At 35.6% G+C, this 17,786-nt stretch overlaps 1 protein-coding gene across 11 annotated transcripts in view; it reads left to right on the forward strand.

Annotated features, from left to right (window-relative positions):
- The first annotated feature begins 2,485 nt into the window (after positions 1–2,485).
- The window catches only part of LOC103720578 (protein PHOTOPERIOD-INDEPENDENT EARLY FLOWERING 1), a 28,063-nt gene continuing 12,762 nt past the window's right edge, over positions 2,486–17,786 (forward strand). The window contains exons 1-15 of one of the 11 annotated variants that reach the window (XM_039125276.1): positions 2,487–2,589; positions 2,999–3,406; positions 7,747–7,805; positions 7,935–8,027; positions 9,768–9,851; positions 9,999–10,106; positions 10,242–10,322; positions 10,425–10,513; positions 10,660–10,802; positions 10,874–10,935; positions 13,523–13,658; positions 13,766–13,837; positions 13,933–14,081; positions 14,154–14,285; positions 17,667–17,705. In XM_039125276.1, the coding sequence (XP_038981204.1) occupies positions 7,968–8,027; positions 9,768–9,851; positions 9,999–10,106; positions 10,242–10,322; positions 10,425–10,513; positions 10,660–10,802; positions 10,874–10,935; positions 13,523–13,658; positions 13,766–13,837; positions 13,933–14,081; positions 14,154–14,285; positions 17,667–17,705 (1,155 nt within the window). In that variant the 5' untranslated portion in view covers positions 2,487–2,589; positions 2,999–3,406; positions 7,747–7,805; positions 7,935–7,967. Of the gene's footprint in view, positions 2,590–2,792; positions 3,407–3,438; positions 3,457–7,746; positions 7,806–7,934; positions 8,028–9,767; positions 9,852–9,998; positions 10,107–10,241; positions 10,323–10,424; positions 10,514–10,659; positions 10,803–10,873; positions 10,936–13,522; positions 13,659–13,765; positions 13,849–13,921; positions 14,082–14,153; positions 14,286–17,666; positions 17,706–17,786 lie in introns of those variants that run through there. The other 10 variants (XM_039125275.1, XM_039125277.1, XM_039125281.1 and 7 more) reach the window with 10 other exon arrangements.

Consider the following 17,786-nt stretch of genomic DNA (forward strand, 5'->3'; position numbering starts at 1 on the left):
TTGTTTTTTTTTTTTTATCATCAACCTCGCGGCCCACGCTGAGGTCCTCCTCGAGCGTGGACCACACAGAAGAGCCCCTGGACCGCGGAAAATTTATTTTATGAAAAATTATGGAAAATTATTTTATACTAATAATTATAATATTTTATACCTTTATTTTGTATTATACTATAAATATAATATCATATTATATTATATCATAATACATTAATATGTTATGTTAAATAATTTAATATTATGTTATATTATGAAATTAATTTATACTAATAATTATAATATTTTATACCTTTATTTTGTATTATACTATAAATATAATATCATATCATATTATATCATAATACATTAATATGTTATGTTAAATAATTTAATATTTTGTTATATTATGAAAAATTAATTTATACTAATAATTATAATATTTTATACCTTTATTATTGTATTATACTATAATATTATATTATATTACATTACATTATAATACATTAATATGTTATTTTAAATAATTTAATATTATTGTTATATTATGAAAAATTAATTTATAATAATAATTATAATATTTTATACTTTTATTATTGTATTATACTATAAATATAATATATATTACATTATATCATAATACATTAAAATGTTATGTTAAATAATTTAATATTATGTTATATTACCAAATATTAATTTACTCTAATAATTATATTACTATTATGCTATATTAACATAATATTATTTTATATTACAATAATATTATACTATATCGTATATTTATGTATTAATTTATGTTATGTTTTATTATGTTCTGTTGTATAATACTATGCAATGTCCTTTATGGTAATTTTGTCATATAAAAGTACTTTCTCAGCTTATTTACCAAACACAAAACAAAGTACCACAGCACTTTACAAATGTAGTTACCAAAACAGCAAACAGCTTTTTTATAACAGCTCTACTTCAGACAGCTCTACTCCAACAGCTCTACTTCCAATAGCTCTAACTGCCAACAGCTCCCCCAAACAGGGCCTAATTGATTCATCTCCTATTTTACCTTTTATTGCGACTTGATTTTTTCTTCTTCTAACATGCAATGATGTGGGGTTTTAAACTAGGGCGAGCAATAAGTGCCAAAGGGACTTGGCGTCGGGGTCGTCGAAGAGGAAGCAGAGGAGGGGGGAGAGGGGTAGTTGGAAGCAGGGCGGGGTGGCGAGATTGAGGACGAGGAGGGCGGCGGGGGGAGGATGAGGACGAACATCAGAGGGGGAGTAGGGACCAGACAGAAAAGAAAAGTTGAATAGGTCCGGACCCGAGCCGGATCTAAATTTTTTGGGTCGAAACTGGGTTATACACGAACCCGACTAAACCTGAATGACCCAATAGGCTAAAAATTGTAGCAGTGGCCTCAACCCAACCCCGGTTCAATCTTCCATTGGGTTGAATCTGGGTCCAAAATTAGAACCCGAACAAAAAATCAGATTGGGTCGGGTCACTCATGACTCGGTTCGATCCGACCTATTTGCCACCCCTACTGTTATATCACTTGAGATTATTTTGGTTATTTTTGAAATTTTTTTCTAACATGATATTGAGTTTCATTTAAGACTAATGGTTTGACTAAATTATGGATTAAAGTATTGGATAAGAATAAATCTCCAAAGGGCAAGCATAGGAGCTTTTAAACTATGGGATATAAGTGTAATTGATTTTAAGTTTTAAAAGGCTTTTATAATTACTCAATTATTTATTACATTAAGATTGATATGACAAGTTCTCTATTAGTACCCACGGTCCTATCCTCGGCTGAAAGTAATTTCTTCTTAGACCAAAGTTGTCACAACAACAAGGGAAACCAAGATATAATAATCCAGTGTTGATTAGTAAACTTGCTCGTGGTCAACTGATGAGTTGCTGTTGAGGGGAATACTCAGGCTTTCTTGGTGCCGGCTGCTCGATTTTAACGTATGGTCCAACTCAATTGAATGCAATTGAATGTCTCTAGTTTACTTGCTACGAACCTATTTTTATTCAAATATCATAGCAGAAATAATGAAACTGAGATCACTAATTTATGGTCAAGTTAAATTAAGCTGTTTAATTTCAAAACCAATGACCCAGAATTAGTTCTATTTTATTACAAAGGTTCCTTTCATCAGATGATTTTTCCAAAACTCAAATCCCCAATGTTATGTAAGAAGCCGTACATTTACGCAAACCCGTTCACCGGAGAAACTAACGACATCCGTCGATCATTCGTTCAGAGCGGGTAACACGTTAAGTGATCCAAATCAAATGGTCAAATGGGTGGGTCGGTTCAGAAATTCTCCGAATATAATCTTTAACGGGTCGGACCCGTCTCTAAGCTTCCCCACCAGGATAACCAGACCCCGCCTTTGATAAATGACTCCCGCCGCGAGTCACGAATTCCCCGTAAACCAGCGCACGCGGATAACAAGGAGAGTGTACTTATCAAGCCCTAGGTTAAAATCGAGGCCCTCGCTCTTCCCGAGTCCCGACTCCATTTTTCGCATCCTGTCTCTCTCCAGAGCCCAGATCTTTCTCCCCTCAAGGCAGCGAGTGCAGCGAAGGTTCGTTGGCAGCCTTCCACAGGTTCGACTCCTCTGTCCTCTCTAATTCTTCTTCCCTCACCACTCTCTCCTTCTTCCCTCTTCTCTCCTCCCCCCTTTTCTCCTCTTCTCCTCTTTTCTCCCCATTCTACCTCTCCTTTCTCCTCCTCTTCCCCTCTTCCACTCTTCCTCGCTCTATCTCCATCCTCTCTCGTCTTACCTCTTCTCTGAGCTCTCTCTCGGCTCCGAAATTGGGAGGGGTTGGGATTTGGGAGGCCAGTGGTCGAACTGGTCTCGGGTCCGGCCTGGCCGTGGGGCCGGGTCGGTAGCAACTTTACCCGATAAGGATATCGGATTCATTTGCTGGGCTCATGTCTTAACGGGTCCCCACTATCCTGACATTCTATTATTTTATAGATTCCGTAAGCGACACTCTTGACCTGTTTCCGCAGTTCCAGCCGTTGGATAACGCGTGGACGGACGATATCAGGTAGAACACGATAGCTACGATACAAAGTTGTTGGAAGCCTTATATCACACCTCACCCATCGGCTCTCTTTTCGATCTTCTCTTTCTCGCCCCCATCGCTCCTCTACCCCGTCAAGCCCTCTTCTTGGGAAACCCTAACCCTTCTCCCCTCCCGCTGTCCCCCTCGCTGCCATCGCCACCTTCTTTCGGTCCGGTGGCTTCCTCTTCGTCTCTTCTCTCCCTCTCCCTCCCTTCCTCTCCGTTTATCCGGTGATCGGCGGCGGTCTCAAGGTCGGTGCCTGGCGGTTGGAGTGCTGTGAGTTGAGTGGCTCGCCCTGCTGCCGAGTCAGGCCACCCCTTCCTGTCCATTACGGCGGGAGATAGCTGAATCGGTACCAGACCATCTTTCCTCTGGGCGTTCCTTTCTCGCACTGATCTTGAAGTAATTTTTTCTTTTTTTTTTTACTAGTCTGGGTTTCTCTGGGTGGTTTATCGGTGTTATGGTTTTGGCATTGGTTCTTGGATCCGTGCTAGTGCTGGAAATGTGGACGTTTTGTGTTCGGAATCTTTAATAAACTTCTTGGATTGGGTTTTGGTGAAATTTTCGCGGTAAAAATGTTATTCTTGTCATTTATTATCTATTTCTGTGCATGTTCTTGGGGTTAGTGCCTATCTCAGAGAACATTCTGACAGATGTCGTTTGCAGTTAAGTCGGCATTTATAGTTGAATGGCTAGGTCAATTGCCTTTTGGTCATTTTGAATGTAGGTTGCATTTTGCTGTAATTCTTTTATCTGCATTAGTTGTGCCTAAGTTTTCTCTTTTCTTGGCCCTTTTTTTGGGTTATAATAGTGATTTCTATTTACCTCTAGGTCAATTCGGAAGTTACCACTGAAACTTGACAGTAGATTCGAACTTGAACTCCTGCTGCAGTTGGTCCTAGCATTAGTTGTGCCTAAGTTTTCTCTTTTCTTGGCCCTTTTTTTGGGTTATAATAGTGATTTCTATTTACCTCTAGGTCAATTCGGAAGTTACCACTGAAACTTGACAGTATATTCGAACTTGAACTCCTGCTACAGTTGGTCCTAGCACCATAACGTTGCACTATACACACATAATATAGTTTGGATTCTCTTTGTCTTAACAAGTTTGGATTTAGATGATTCATGATCCAATTCGAATGCAGACCATTTAGAATCCTAAGTAATATAAGTGGTAATGTGGGAGTTCATTGAATTAAATCATGATAGCCTGCTGGTGGTTCTGTCCTATTAACTTAGAAGGACAAAGGAAATGCAAGTCATTATATGACTGAATCACCTCCTAATTCGAGTATAAAATGTTTTCAGGTTTTAGAAATCCAATGTGGGACAACCATTATGCTTTAAGTATCAAAAAGGAGAAAAGGAAACTAGCAACACTTGAATTAAATCGCAGGAACTATTGGTGATCTAGCTCTATAACTTTGAACAAGGGAAACCAAGAAAATGCAAGTTAAGGTGTTACCAAAAACACTTCAATGTTGAATATGAATTATGTCTAAATTGCATTCTAAATATCAAAAAGAAAAAATAAAGCTGACAGCATTTTAGTATGTCAGTATTTTTTGCACCTAGGATTTGAGTTTTGCCTTTTTTTTTTTTGTTTTTGTTAGTTTACATTGGCACATGGTATCACATGGGATTAAGGTTGACCTAGATGTGTAGGACAAAGCTTATGTTGAATTATCATATTCCGAGAAGAGGAAGGTTACCATTCTATTAGAGTGTCGGTGCACCCAGTACGATACCCAGTTTGGCATGTCGAATATCGATACGTCCCCCACACCATGTACCAGTTCAGTATTGTTATGGTTGGTGCACACCGATACTGACCAGTACAACAAACCTTGGGTTCAACAATGGTTTCAGACCTTCTAGGCCAGGTTGTGGCTTTGACCATCCAAGCCATCTCTTGCATCAGCTGGAATAACATAAAGAATATAGTGTTTATACTATATAGTTAATGAACCAGAAATCTTAATGACGATTGCATTTATAGCTTTGAACCTTCTAACCTTCTAAATTAGTTTTTGGCTTGTCCATCTAAGGCATATCTATGCTATTCTTGTTCTAAAATTTGGTGGGCGTGGCTGCACATGTGCCTGCATTCGTGGATGTGGTCCTTTGACTGCATCACATTGCTTATATGCAATTATGATATGCAGTCATACTGTATATAGGTCAAAAGAATGCGTGGACTGCTTTGCACTAGGCGGCTCCGTATATCACTTGTATCGAATTTTGTGGCCACATATGGGAGGCTATGCAGATGAAGCATGTTTGAGTTGATGGTTAGGTTTGATGTCATTTTAGGTGCATCTGGTACAGGTATTAATGATGTTAATATGTTAATAATGATATAGTTATTTGCTATTAAATACTAGCTACTAAGCACCAATTTTTCGTTGTTATTGTTATTAATATTGTTATAAGTTACCAAAAAAGTATTATTACCCTTACTAGTGTATTTTTTATATTCAATGCATTTTATACATAGTTAAAAAATAGTAATTGCATTTGCACCCACATATGCGGCTAAATACTGCAATGCACCACACAGCCCCTTGACCACCCATGGCTACATTTCTGAAAAGTTGCATGCAACTATGTATAAAGTAACAAAATATAAATATTATGTTGTAGAATTTCTAAATTGTTATCTTAATCTTTGAGGTGCCATTTACATGTCGTACGCACGGGAGAGAAGGATGAGTATTATTCTCTTTTCTCCCCACCTTTGCCAGTGTGGTTTTTTGTGAATCAGAAATTCTTTCTCTTTTCCATATTCCATTTCATTCCGTTTAAAAAAAGAAATCTTTCTTGTTTTACTATTTTGGGACATTTTTAATGATAGCAATCATATTCTTTTCCTTTCTTAGTTGGACTCTTAATTATAGGACTGATGGACTATTGTAATCCTTACTAGCAAGAAGCTTCCACACAGGGTGGCAAATCCATTTCGGATTCTCTCTGGAAACTTGTCTGCACACCTGCGTCAGAACTATTTCCCGTTCATTTTTTTAAGGAGACCCGCTTCCCCATATCCGTACTTGAATCTGCTGCCGCACCCACACCAATTTCTGATAACTAAGATATGATCTGTCCATGGAATTTTTTTAACCTTGGAAATTCAAAATATGAAGAGTTGTGGCATTGGGGCCTTAGTAGCCGCAATCTTCTATCTAGGGCAATACACTTGCTTCTTGAACATGCATCCAATTCCTAGGCACTTTGTTACTAAAAGTGTTTTGAAAGTATTTTCTTTGTAGCACCTGTACCTGCTCTTGCTTTCACACTCGCTCCGGTTCTGGCAACTAAGATCGGGACTCTGAAAAAGTCGAGCTACAAAGGATACTCAACCAAAATAATGGAAAATCCAAACCTGCATACTTCCCTCTTAAATATAGTACATGCCATCTTTGTCCTTCCTCTCCATTTCAATCTTTTAATAGAAAGTTTAGCCCTTCTTTTTACTAGGGACCAACAATGCAACACATCTATTCTTTTGATGTGCTTATGTTACTTTTCATTCTCCTTGATCTATCATACTTTTATCTTAGTATTTGCATTCTTTTCTGTGCTCATATTGCATTCTTGGACCCTCTTTTTCCAAAAATTTTGAACCATAGCCGTTAAAAGACAAGGAAATTGCAAATTGGTTTGAAGCGAACTGGTTCATTGCAGGAATAAGTCGAGCATAAAGAGATGACCAAATTCAAATTTTTGTTGAATATTTTTTTAATTATATGCAGATATATTATATCTGGTCATGTTTTAACGTCTTTCTCCTAGCCAAAATTTCGTGCAGTTGTTTTTAATTATATGCTTCCATCCATCAAAACAATGTTAGCGATATTCTTTCTATAAATTGACTCAACATTTTCCCGATCTTAACCTAACAAACCCAATCTATTAGGATTTTTCATACTATGAATTATGAACCTGAGCTTGAACCAAGTGGACCAACAAACCATGTTATCTTTGTTGGTAATCTATCATCTCTAGCTATTAGGGATTTTTTGTGATTCCACAAAAAAGTCAGATTATGTATACTTGGAATCTTTCCAACTGGTGTTTTCAGATGCTTGTTGCCAAAGCTTTCAGATGTAGCGTTGAGTACTTGTTTTAACTTGTCATAGTAGACTAACATTTGCTGTTAATATGCATCTCTTTCCATAAGTAGGATATGGTCGGCCAAGTTGACTTTTTTTATGTTTGTTCTGACAATGTGTCTTCGTATTCTATATTTTTTTTATTTTATTCATCAAAATAATATTTAATTATTTTAAGGTTTTTAATTTTTAATTTTTTGTTCACATAGTATGCTAATTTTGTATTTTCCACGATACAAGTAACCAATGCTGGTAAGGAAAATGTGTAAATTAATTATCAATTACGAGCAAACTTTTTACTATTTTTTTTTCAAGTGAGAATTACTCTGTAAATATGAAATTTTTTCAATCATTATTGTTCTTCAAACAACTTATCTGTAAATTCCTTAATCTACAAACCTAGGTCAAGTATGGTGCAGAGTGCCTATGGCCACTGGAGGGTATAAGAGCTCCTAAAGGCTTCATTACTGCCTTGATAACCATGTTTTGGAGAACTGACTGCTAGTTTATTCTATAATGTGTTTTCAGATGGATATTTGTAGTTTAAATTGTTAAGTTCTGCTTTTCTATCATGGATCAGGCTAAAAATACAATTGTTATTGGCATGTGATGTTATTGCGGATTGCGGAAGACATCAAGGTATCTTATCTACACTTAGACTTTGAATTATTTTGCATGATGAAATTGGACATTTTACTTTTGATGGACCAATTTGTGATTGTATGTCTCATCTCAGTTACTGCACTTTTAACACTATACATATTTTAGATCATGACGTAGGTATCTGCAGAAAACAAAACCATGGCCTCGAAGGGTCCTAGATCAAAGCTAGACCATGAGTCAAGAGCTAGGCGTCAAAAGGTTGGTGTTTGAAGCCTTTTTCTCTGCAATCTTTGCTTCCAGTTCTTTGGTTTTTACTTATGGATGCTATTACTTTTCATATTCTTCAAAATTTGCTGTATTTGGAAATTGAAACTCTTTAGGTAAATTGCTATCTCTCTAGAAACTAGAATTACTGTGGTCTACTGAAGCATTGGATTTGAAATGTATATGACCATTTAGTCCTTTCTTGTAAGCTTTTCATGCTGATTGCCTTTTGTAAAACATGTATTTGATTAAAAGAGATGTTACAAAAGGCCAAGATGCATTTCAGTTATGTTATGAACTAACTTAACATGCAATTAGGAAAGATGATCCCATGCTTTGGTGATTCTTGTGGAGCTTCAATTTATCAGGGCTTGATAGACTGGATATTAGACAATGAATAAACAAGCTGCAGATGAAACTCAGGGTTACTTCTCTATGTTCCCTCTTGCTGTTCTGTTTGTTGATTTGGCTATTGATCATGAATGCATATTAGTAATCAGAGGATTTGGACTACAAGTTTCTTATGGCTTCTGGCTCACAATTGATTATCCTAAGGAAGTTGTTCTAGGAGTATCTGATCAGAACTCTCTTTGGTTTCGTTCAACTGTTTTTATGCTCCTTACTCATTAGATTGTTTAGCTGTGAAGGATGAAGGAGCTACTCTGAATTATGAATATGAAGCAGCCCTAAGAGGCTAAGATTAGGGGTTAAGCCAGAGCTTTTCTTCTGGGAAATAACAACTTTTCAGTTTTATGTAGGCTAACCTTTATATTTTCTAAACTTAAAATATTACAAGTAAGATAATAATACGGCAAAAACCTAACAAAGACAATTGTATAATATGAATAGAAATTAGATCTAAGATGCTTTAGTAGAATTGCTCCACAAAACTTATTTCTCCAAAACTTAAAAGATAGAGGTCATAAAAATCGATAACCATGTGGGCACGTTGAAGTGTTTCATTTCTTCCTATGAATAACCAAAAATCCAATGCATAACCTACAAAATATTATGATATCCCTTAAATTGCAGAAGTTTGACTTAGATGGCTATGCACATGAATTAGTTAAAAAGAAGAGAAATAGGTAATTGCCTTTAAGTGCTAAACTCAAACTATTATAACCCCCAAAGTTTGTAAGTGATGCCATCTTTTAATTTCTGGGATGGGCAAGAATGGATAGGATAATGATAGGATTAGAGAAAGAGAGAGAGAAAGGGGGAAAATGGTTGATTGTTAAATGTCATTGAAAACAATACATAGAGACCACGACTATATCCAAGGGTAACTCTAAATTGTGAAATATCACATTCCCCCTTCATGGAAAATTAAACCTGACCCAATCATTTTATCTTCCTCTTCAAGCCAACACATGATACGCTTATCTTACCTGGTGAATTTTCTTCATTGAATTGTTATCTTAGATCTTGTTTTATTTGCCTCTAGATTTGGACTCCTTTTGCAAGTCTCGCATCTATCTTTTGTCTTTTATTATGCCATGCACTGGAAGTGGAAATTCCTTAAGAAAAGGCTTTTGCTGAGTTTTTATACATGCTTCTTGGATTTTCTTAGGAATAGATGATTTGTTGATTTTTGATTGACAGCAGTATTAGCTGCATCATCACTTTACCCATATATGTTATGCGTTGTCTTTGTTTCATTAACCTCTTGTAATATTACTCAGTAGCAGCATCCTTTGCTGTGATTCTCGGGGTTATGTTTCTTTTATTTTATAGCAGGCTCTAGAAGCCCCAAGGGAGCCTCCTCGACCAAAAACTCATTGGGATCATGTTTTGGAGGAGATGGTTTGGCTGTCAAAGGTTAGCTTATTGTTTCATTTGGTGACATTTGATTGTTACATCAAATTAGTAGTTCTTTTTACCTGCGGGTGCTTCTTTTTAATTGTACATGGTTGATCCAGGTCTCAGGGTTCTTGTTCTTCCTGATTTATTATTATTGGTTTTCAGGATTTTGAATCAGAGAGAAAGTGGAAGTTGGCTCAGGCCAAAAAGGTGGCGATAAGAGCTAGTAAGAGTGTTCTGGATCATGCCACTAGGGGGGAGAAAAAAGTGAAGGTCTGCTATTTGTTCTACCATGCCATCAATGCTCTGCATCTTAATATTTCGAAATTTATTCTTTTAGAAATATACCAAATACAAATTGAATAAGATTCACTTGTACTGATGCTTATTATTGTCACTGGAGTATAGGAAGAAGAGCAGCGCTTGAGAAAAGTCGCCCTTAATATATCGAAGGATGTAAAGAAATTTTGGTTGAAAATCGAGAAGCTGGCAAGTTTAGATCTTTGTGGAATGTTTCAGATCCAGTAGAACTTTATTTTGCTGCCCTCCTGAGTTTTGATATAGGTCCTTTCCGGACTTTTGTAATTGCAGGTTCTTTATAAGTATCAATTGGAGCTCGAGGAAAGAAAGAAAAAGGCTCTTGATAAACAGCTTGATTTTCTTTTGGGTCAAACTGAAAGGTATCTATAATTTTCTTTGTTCGCTGCATGATTTCTTTATTGGATAAATCTTGAGACAACCTTTCTCACTTAAAATCTTCTCTAGGGGTGTAACTTTTTAGAACTAATGCAGTACACATGGCCTTTTTTTTTTTGCATTTCATCAGATATTCTACAATGCTAGCAGAAAACCTTGTCGATATGCCATATTCTTCTAAAACAGTGCATGTAGATTCTGGAGTGGAACAACCATGTGATTCAAAGAGAGAGGGGGATAAAAGTAGCCTTACAAAAACTACAACTGATCCTGGTATGGACTATTCTTACAATTATATGCTGATTGTCATTCAATTACTAGAAACTCATGTAACTTCTTTACAGAGACACAGTTATTTAATGTGGAAACTGATGATGAGTATGGAATCCAATCCGATGATGAGTTGGTATGAAATCTTTCTTTCTTTCATCCTTGTTTTTCTCTAGTCGAGCATTCTTTGTGTTTATGAATGTTGAATTTTTGATTATGAAATCATTAGTTTTTCTACAGTTGGGGGAGAAACTGCAAGAACTTATTTTTTACTTTGTCAGGATGGTCTTGATAAATCATCTGGGTCTTTTTCCCATTTACTCAGTTACCTATAACGACTTAATGCTTCAAGTATGTCATGAAGACCTAGACTCAGACAGATGGCCTCCAATTTTGATGCTTAATATGTTTTGAGTTATCTCAAACGGGATTGAGTCGGTTGCATTTAAAATTTTGCCATATTTGAATCCATCTTGTGGGTAATGAAGTCTATTTTGGGATTGGAATCTGGTTTGTAAGTCTGTAGATTTTGGGTATGCTGTCAACCAAACTAAATCAGACTTGTTGATTTCTTAGTCAAAATTGCCAACTTGCAGCCCATTAAAGATGACATGATTGTACATTTCATTGTCTAACCTACTTAGATAGGCAATTGACACGAGGACTTAGACAAAAGATGGATTCAACTTATAGGTATTGTTAAATTGGACGAAGCAATAAAGTACAAAAGGTGCAGTGGTTCTCCCTAAAGTCCTGTTGGGAGTGTTAAAGTTGTGAATGAAGTGATGGCTCATTGAGAAACCTTAAGCCACCTCTTCTGTATACTATTGGTAAAATAATTAAGAAGTTGTATATTGGAGACCTTCATGTTGTATGTTGTTTGCTGATGATGTAAAGTTTTGTTCTGAGAAGAAAATGTGGGGCAAGGCAAATGGTGAAAGTACTAAGAAAAGCACTAAAGGATATGAATTTACAGACTTAGTTAAATTAAAACATATTATTTTATCAGTCATTGATATATTCCTTGCAAAAAGAATGTTGATTTTAGAATACAGAGTAGGAGCTAATTATCAATATTAAAGAGAAATGCTATAATGGCTGCTCTGTTGTCTTCGATTTATTATATGGCGATTTTCATATGTGTATACAGGAGGATATTTCAAATTGAAAATTGGTAGATGGATGGAGTGAAAGTATTCTCAAAATGGCTTGTAATTGTTGAATGTTTTACCTAAATGGTAGACTTTTTAAAAGAACAACATTAATATCTAGAATGCCGGATAAGTTAAACTAACGTCAACAAGAATGATTGGCAAATAAAAGTTGATAAATCTGAGAATATCAGATAATTGGGAGATAGTTTGCCTATCTTGTTCTGGTTATGTAAGTCAAAATGTTGATAAATAAGGAGGTAAGTGTTATGTGAATAAATATTATTACAAAATGGGAATTGTTATGTGGATCTGTACTGAAGTCATCAAAAACATTATTAAGGGATGGGCATGTTGGAGAATTTTTTGGAATTGCATCCATGGATAAAGAAGTCATCTGTGCTTTCATATGAAGATCGAGAGAGGACTTAGAAGTTAGAAGTACTGGTCTCCAGTTTGTTTTAAAAAAAGTGGATAAGTGTTGTGACTAAAATTTGAAGACCTCGATTGGAATTGCTGGTAAAAGGAAATTTATAACAGATGCAATTGGTTATGGTGTTCTGTTATTAGATTTCAGGAACTCTGGATCATCCTCTTGTAATGAACGTCTCTGCATCAGTTGTTCCCCTTTTATTATTTTTTAATAGATTGCTTCCAAACCATGGTTTTAGGTTCTTTGTGAAAATTTGAAATCATTATGTTTTAGCCAGAGTTGATCTGAAACTGGGGTCACTATCAAAGTTTTGTGAAAACTAACTTCTGGGCCAAATTTATTATTTGTGTAGAATTTGCAAGTGAGAACATAAGGAGGCATTGTAAGTTTGTAACATTATACTCCAAGAAGTTTTACAGGAAAAGGAAAAAAATATCATTTGGCATTGGTCTGGTTATCTTAGAGCTCAATTTTAATTGACCTTAGTGTCGATATATGTCAGATTGTGATCAACAATAGCTAATACAATGCACTTGATTTATATTATATCTATTTGTTGATTTTTATTTTCCTAATACTAGTATGATTTTATGAATTTCTCCATATTGTCCAATGGAGATTGTTTAAACTAGACCTGTTACTATAAATATAGTATCTCAGGAGTCAGGATACTTCAAAATTGATGTGTATGTCGACATGCCTGTATACATGTATATTTCTATATTTATGTATTTTGATGTGTTTGTATAAATGTCCTGTCTGTCTGTAACTCTGTATGGACGTACATATGCATGTATGAGAGATATGGACATTTATTTAAGATGATGTACAACTGTGCTATTTTGGATGTGCTTGGGGTGATCAGGTGCTCAGTCAATCAAGTACAGGTTAAGCTACTCCCGGTATCCTTGCCATGTTGAACATTTGGCAGGTCAAGTTGTTTGGAGAAGAAAATTTTGGTGTGAACATAGCATTCTACATATTCACATGAGGCTTTTCTATCTCTCTGAGTTTCAACATCTAACAGTATCTTAATATCACTGAAGTTGGATGATTGATATTATGTTTCTCTTTCTTTTGTTTCTTTTTTAATTTACAAGAATGTGATGGAGTCCACATATGTTGTGGTAATGTTGCAGGAAGATGATGAATGTACCATCGATGTGGATGAAGCTCAAATTACAGAGGCAGAACGGAAGGAAGAACTGGCTGGCTTGCAAGCTGAAGCTGATATACCACTCGAGGAACTTATCAAGCGGTACACAATGAACAAATGTAAGTCTCACAAGTTCTTGTAGTTTATTTTTACTGTCATATCACAAAAGCATACGATTTCAGTTATCCACCATTCCCTAAGTCATGATCAAAATAAGCATTCTCAGTTAGCAGGGAAGTCAGTCCAGAAAGTGATGAAAATTTGGCCGAACCACTTATGAAGAGATATCAGATTAAGGGTGAGATATCAGTAAGTTGAATAATCTTCAAGAAATACTGATGCCAACATCTTATCACAAAAGTGATTAATTCTGATTCTTTAGTGACTTTGCAGATTCTTGGAACCAAGTAAATGGCTCTAATCATGCTGTTGGGATTTCATCAGATGTTGCTCATCTTCTTGCAGACAATGAAGGGCCTCATTTTATAAGCAAGATGATTGAAAACAGCCACCCAGGCCATGGCTCCAGTCAGCACCATCATGTGAGTTGGATAGCATTTCTTGCATGATTATTAGCAAAAAGTTTTATGACTGTGCTTTCGATTTATTGGCAGGGTGATCACAATGGCGATTCTTCTTGCCTGGAAGGCCAATCAACCGTTAAGAAATCACAACCAAAACTTTACTCTGAGCCTCTCAACCAGTTAGATATGGATTGTTCACCTACTGGTTCTGGTGATGAACTGGTGAGTAGTTATTTGCTTGCAAGGATCTTATGCTTTGTAAACATTTCTAGTTATCTTTCTCCCAAAGATACCACCCAAGATATTTTCATGGATTTAATGTCTACTGCTGCATCTCTCTGGTTTCTGTCTGCCTTGATGTGCTATGTTCATGAAGAGGTGCTTTATTTAAAAATTATCTTCTTCAAAATGTATTTCAGTAATTGTTTGTCATGTAGATTATACTTCCATACAGATGTGTTGATGTGATATAGTGTGCATATTCTTAGTTAAGTTAGAGGGAAAATTTTCTTGGAAATTTGCAGTTCTGATTGTGTTTCATATGCTAGATAAACTATAGCAATAGCCTATACTAAGTGCATCTGAAAGCACTTCTCTTCATCCACTAGTTTAAATTAATTAACTATTTATAACTGATCTCTGCACTAATCTAATAAATAGATGTGATATGACAAAATAATCACTATAGAATCTCTTGGAAAATATGAAACCATCAATGAGATAATGAATTTTGAATAAGTCAATCATCTAGATCTAAAATGAAGATATCAAAGAGTGTTAGTTGGTCATAGTATATGATGGCACAATGGATCCATGTAGGCGGAAAACATCAATGTTGTCAAACTGAATGCATTAGTATCAGGCAAAAGTTAAGGCATTGTAAGTTGTAATGCTATGAGATAAATTTACTGTCTTTTAATGCAACAAAGTGCCCTATGATACCTGGTATTAATATAGATTTGGGTGCTATATGGGAGATTAGGATGTGCTACAACCTTCTTTAATATGTAGAACACATATGCAGTGCAATAATGCATTGGTTGCTTATAATGTCAGTCAAACTCTAAAAATATCTTTGGGATTTAGATTATCCATGTGTAAAGTGCGCAATATCTATGAAAATCTTGCATGCATAAAGTTTTGCCTCTATGTGTAAACTCTCCTCAGAGGGGAAATTGATGAAGAAAATGATAGACTAAGAAAAATTTGCAACACATCATTTAAGTTATAGATGCCTTATGTCTTCTTACACCGGTAAAGGGTTTTGTTTTAGTACCTTGCCGGTATGGTACGAGACGGTATGATGCGCCTATGTACCAACACATAGTAATGATTATAGGTTGGAACACTTGTAGTCCCATACCATGTGTCGCATGATATCATATCTTGCCTATGTACCATACCGATTCCATATCGATGTAGCCTGTTATGGACTAGTATGGTTCGATATGTAAATGCAAGGAAGAATCTATGAAGATATTAAGCCTCTTCTTATTTGCAGACTCAGATGGTGTGAATGTTTATGATAAACACTTTGCCTTTGCAACAATGTATGTGAGAGAAGGAAAACCATTGACTGAGTGAGATTTATTCATGAGGAAAATGCAAAAGGAGGGGTCTGTAATGTGGCAATGCAACATATATTCTTAGTTCAATTGAGTGATAAGCATCCTTAGACAAGGATTGACATGTCAAGGTATGAGGGGCTATTGATGGCCAATCAACATGGTTTATGCCACATTGCACACAATATTAATAAATGGATATTTACCAGCATGCTTTGGTACAGGTAATACACGCCATTGGTATGATCTATTTTGGCCGCCAATTCTTTTTGTTTTAATTGTGATTTGTTGTTTTAGTGCTTTCTTTGGCTTTTGGCCTTTGTCTTGTGGTTTATTCGTAATCTAAATATACCCTCACAAAAATTGCAATTAAAACTATTGAAAAATTGGGCACATCAACAATCAAAATGTAATTAGGTTATTGAAAATAAATGAACTAATAAATGAGACTGAAGATTGTATCCTTCAAGATTAATAGACTACTACTAGCATTAATTTGACAAATGAACTAATAAAGAATATATTTGTCATATGAATGAACGAAGGTATGTAGAATTAGTACTGGGGACCATACTGGCATGTTACCAGTTCGGTATGGTCCGATAGATACATACCCGACACCAAGATAGCTCCTAGCACTTCTTTCTCACTCCAAATCATGGTACCACTTGAAATTGGGGTTCGGACTGATTTGGACCAATTTGACCTGGTTGGGTTCAGGTTGTGTAGACCTTGCATTGGACAATAATGACCATGTTTGTTTACCCTAGAAAAAAAAACAATAATGACCATGTTTTTGATATAAAAATGTAATCCATCAATGATGGGCTCATAGATGTCTTATAACCCACCACATAGAGGAGTATATATTTATACATGTGTAAGACTCGAATGTTAATATTGCTATTGATGCATTGAGTGTTGTTTAGTGTCTTTTTCTAGGGAACATGTTTTGAAGATTAAGATATATGACTTTCTTATCAGGCTATATTCAGCGATGCTTGGGTAGAATAAAGTTGTCTTTAAGATCTCAGAAATACTTTAGCATTTGAAAGATGAAATTTTAATCCATCCCCAAAAATATGAAATTTGGACTAAGTTGAGAAATCAACTTTTTATTCTTAAGGGACTTGAATTTTTGAGTATTTTTTGTTGAACTCATATAGGGGGTTTTTCCTTATTTACAAATATTTTAATTAGGACATTTACTTAAATGGTATTCATGTAAATAAATTTGTATCTAGTAGTTTACTTGTCTTGACTGTTAGCATTTTGCTGCTCCCTTGTTGTTCCCACCTTCAAATAGTGGAAAATACAAAATAAGGGGTTTCAAAAGGCTTCACGAACGGTATCAAGTGGTAACAAGGCTCACCGTCTCGGTACCGGACCCTATACCGGTGCCACACTAGCATAGTATTAGTATGATACGATACATAGTTTTTTTTTAGCATACCGAATGTCGGTACACCACCCGTACCGGATAATCGTATTGAACCGATACGATATGCCCCATATTGTCCGGTTCAGGCCGGTATGGCGTACCTTGAATGGTACTGATTAATTTGGACCAATTCTGGACCAGTTCAATCCTGATCCAGCATGATCCTAGTGGTTTAGCCAAATTAGGTGTTATAGTAGTACATATACATAGCTGGTATGTGGTTGTTATGCACGAGTTTCGAGTCATTTTTTCTAGTATTGCCTTCGCCGGTCTATTTTCATGTTCTACCATATTCTTCTATAGGAAATGTTATTAACTTTAGTTATTTTATTTCTAGTTTGCTATCAGTCTAATTGTTTAATAATTCATTGTTATCCTTGTAAAATGAAAGTTGCTTTTGTTCTCATTCTTGACGCTACATTTGGTACAAATATATTGCATTTTATATTCTATGTAAAGTTTTTCTTTTATGCATACAAAAGTTTCATAATCTTATTTTAGAATCGGTCTTCCTTTCTAGAGGGAAATTGTGATTGCAATTAATATCTATTTATGCTGATGATATGCTGCTAAACAGTCCACTACTTTTAATTTCAGGATGACAGAGATTATATTGTCATTGCTGAGGAAGAAAAGGTATTGTCTATTGTTTTGTCTAAGTTTGTTCATTGTATGATTTCTTCTTTTTCATTCCATTTATCATGTTATCTTGTTGTT

This window comes from Phoenix dactylifera, chromosome 4 (assembly GCF_009389715.1).
Source record: "Phoenix dactylifera cultivar Barhee BC4 chromosome 4, palm_55x_up_171113_PBpolish2nd_filt_p, whole genome shotgun sequence".
Classification (NCBI taxonomy): Eukaryota; Viridiplantae; Streptophyta; class Magnoliopsida; order Arecales; family Arecaceae; genus Phoenix; species Phoenix dactylifera.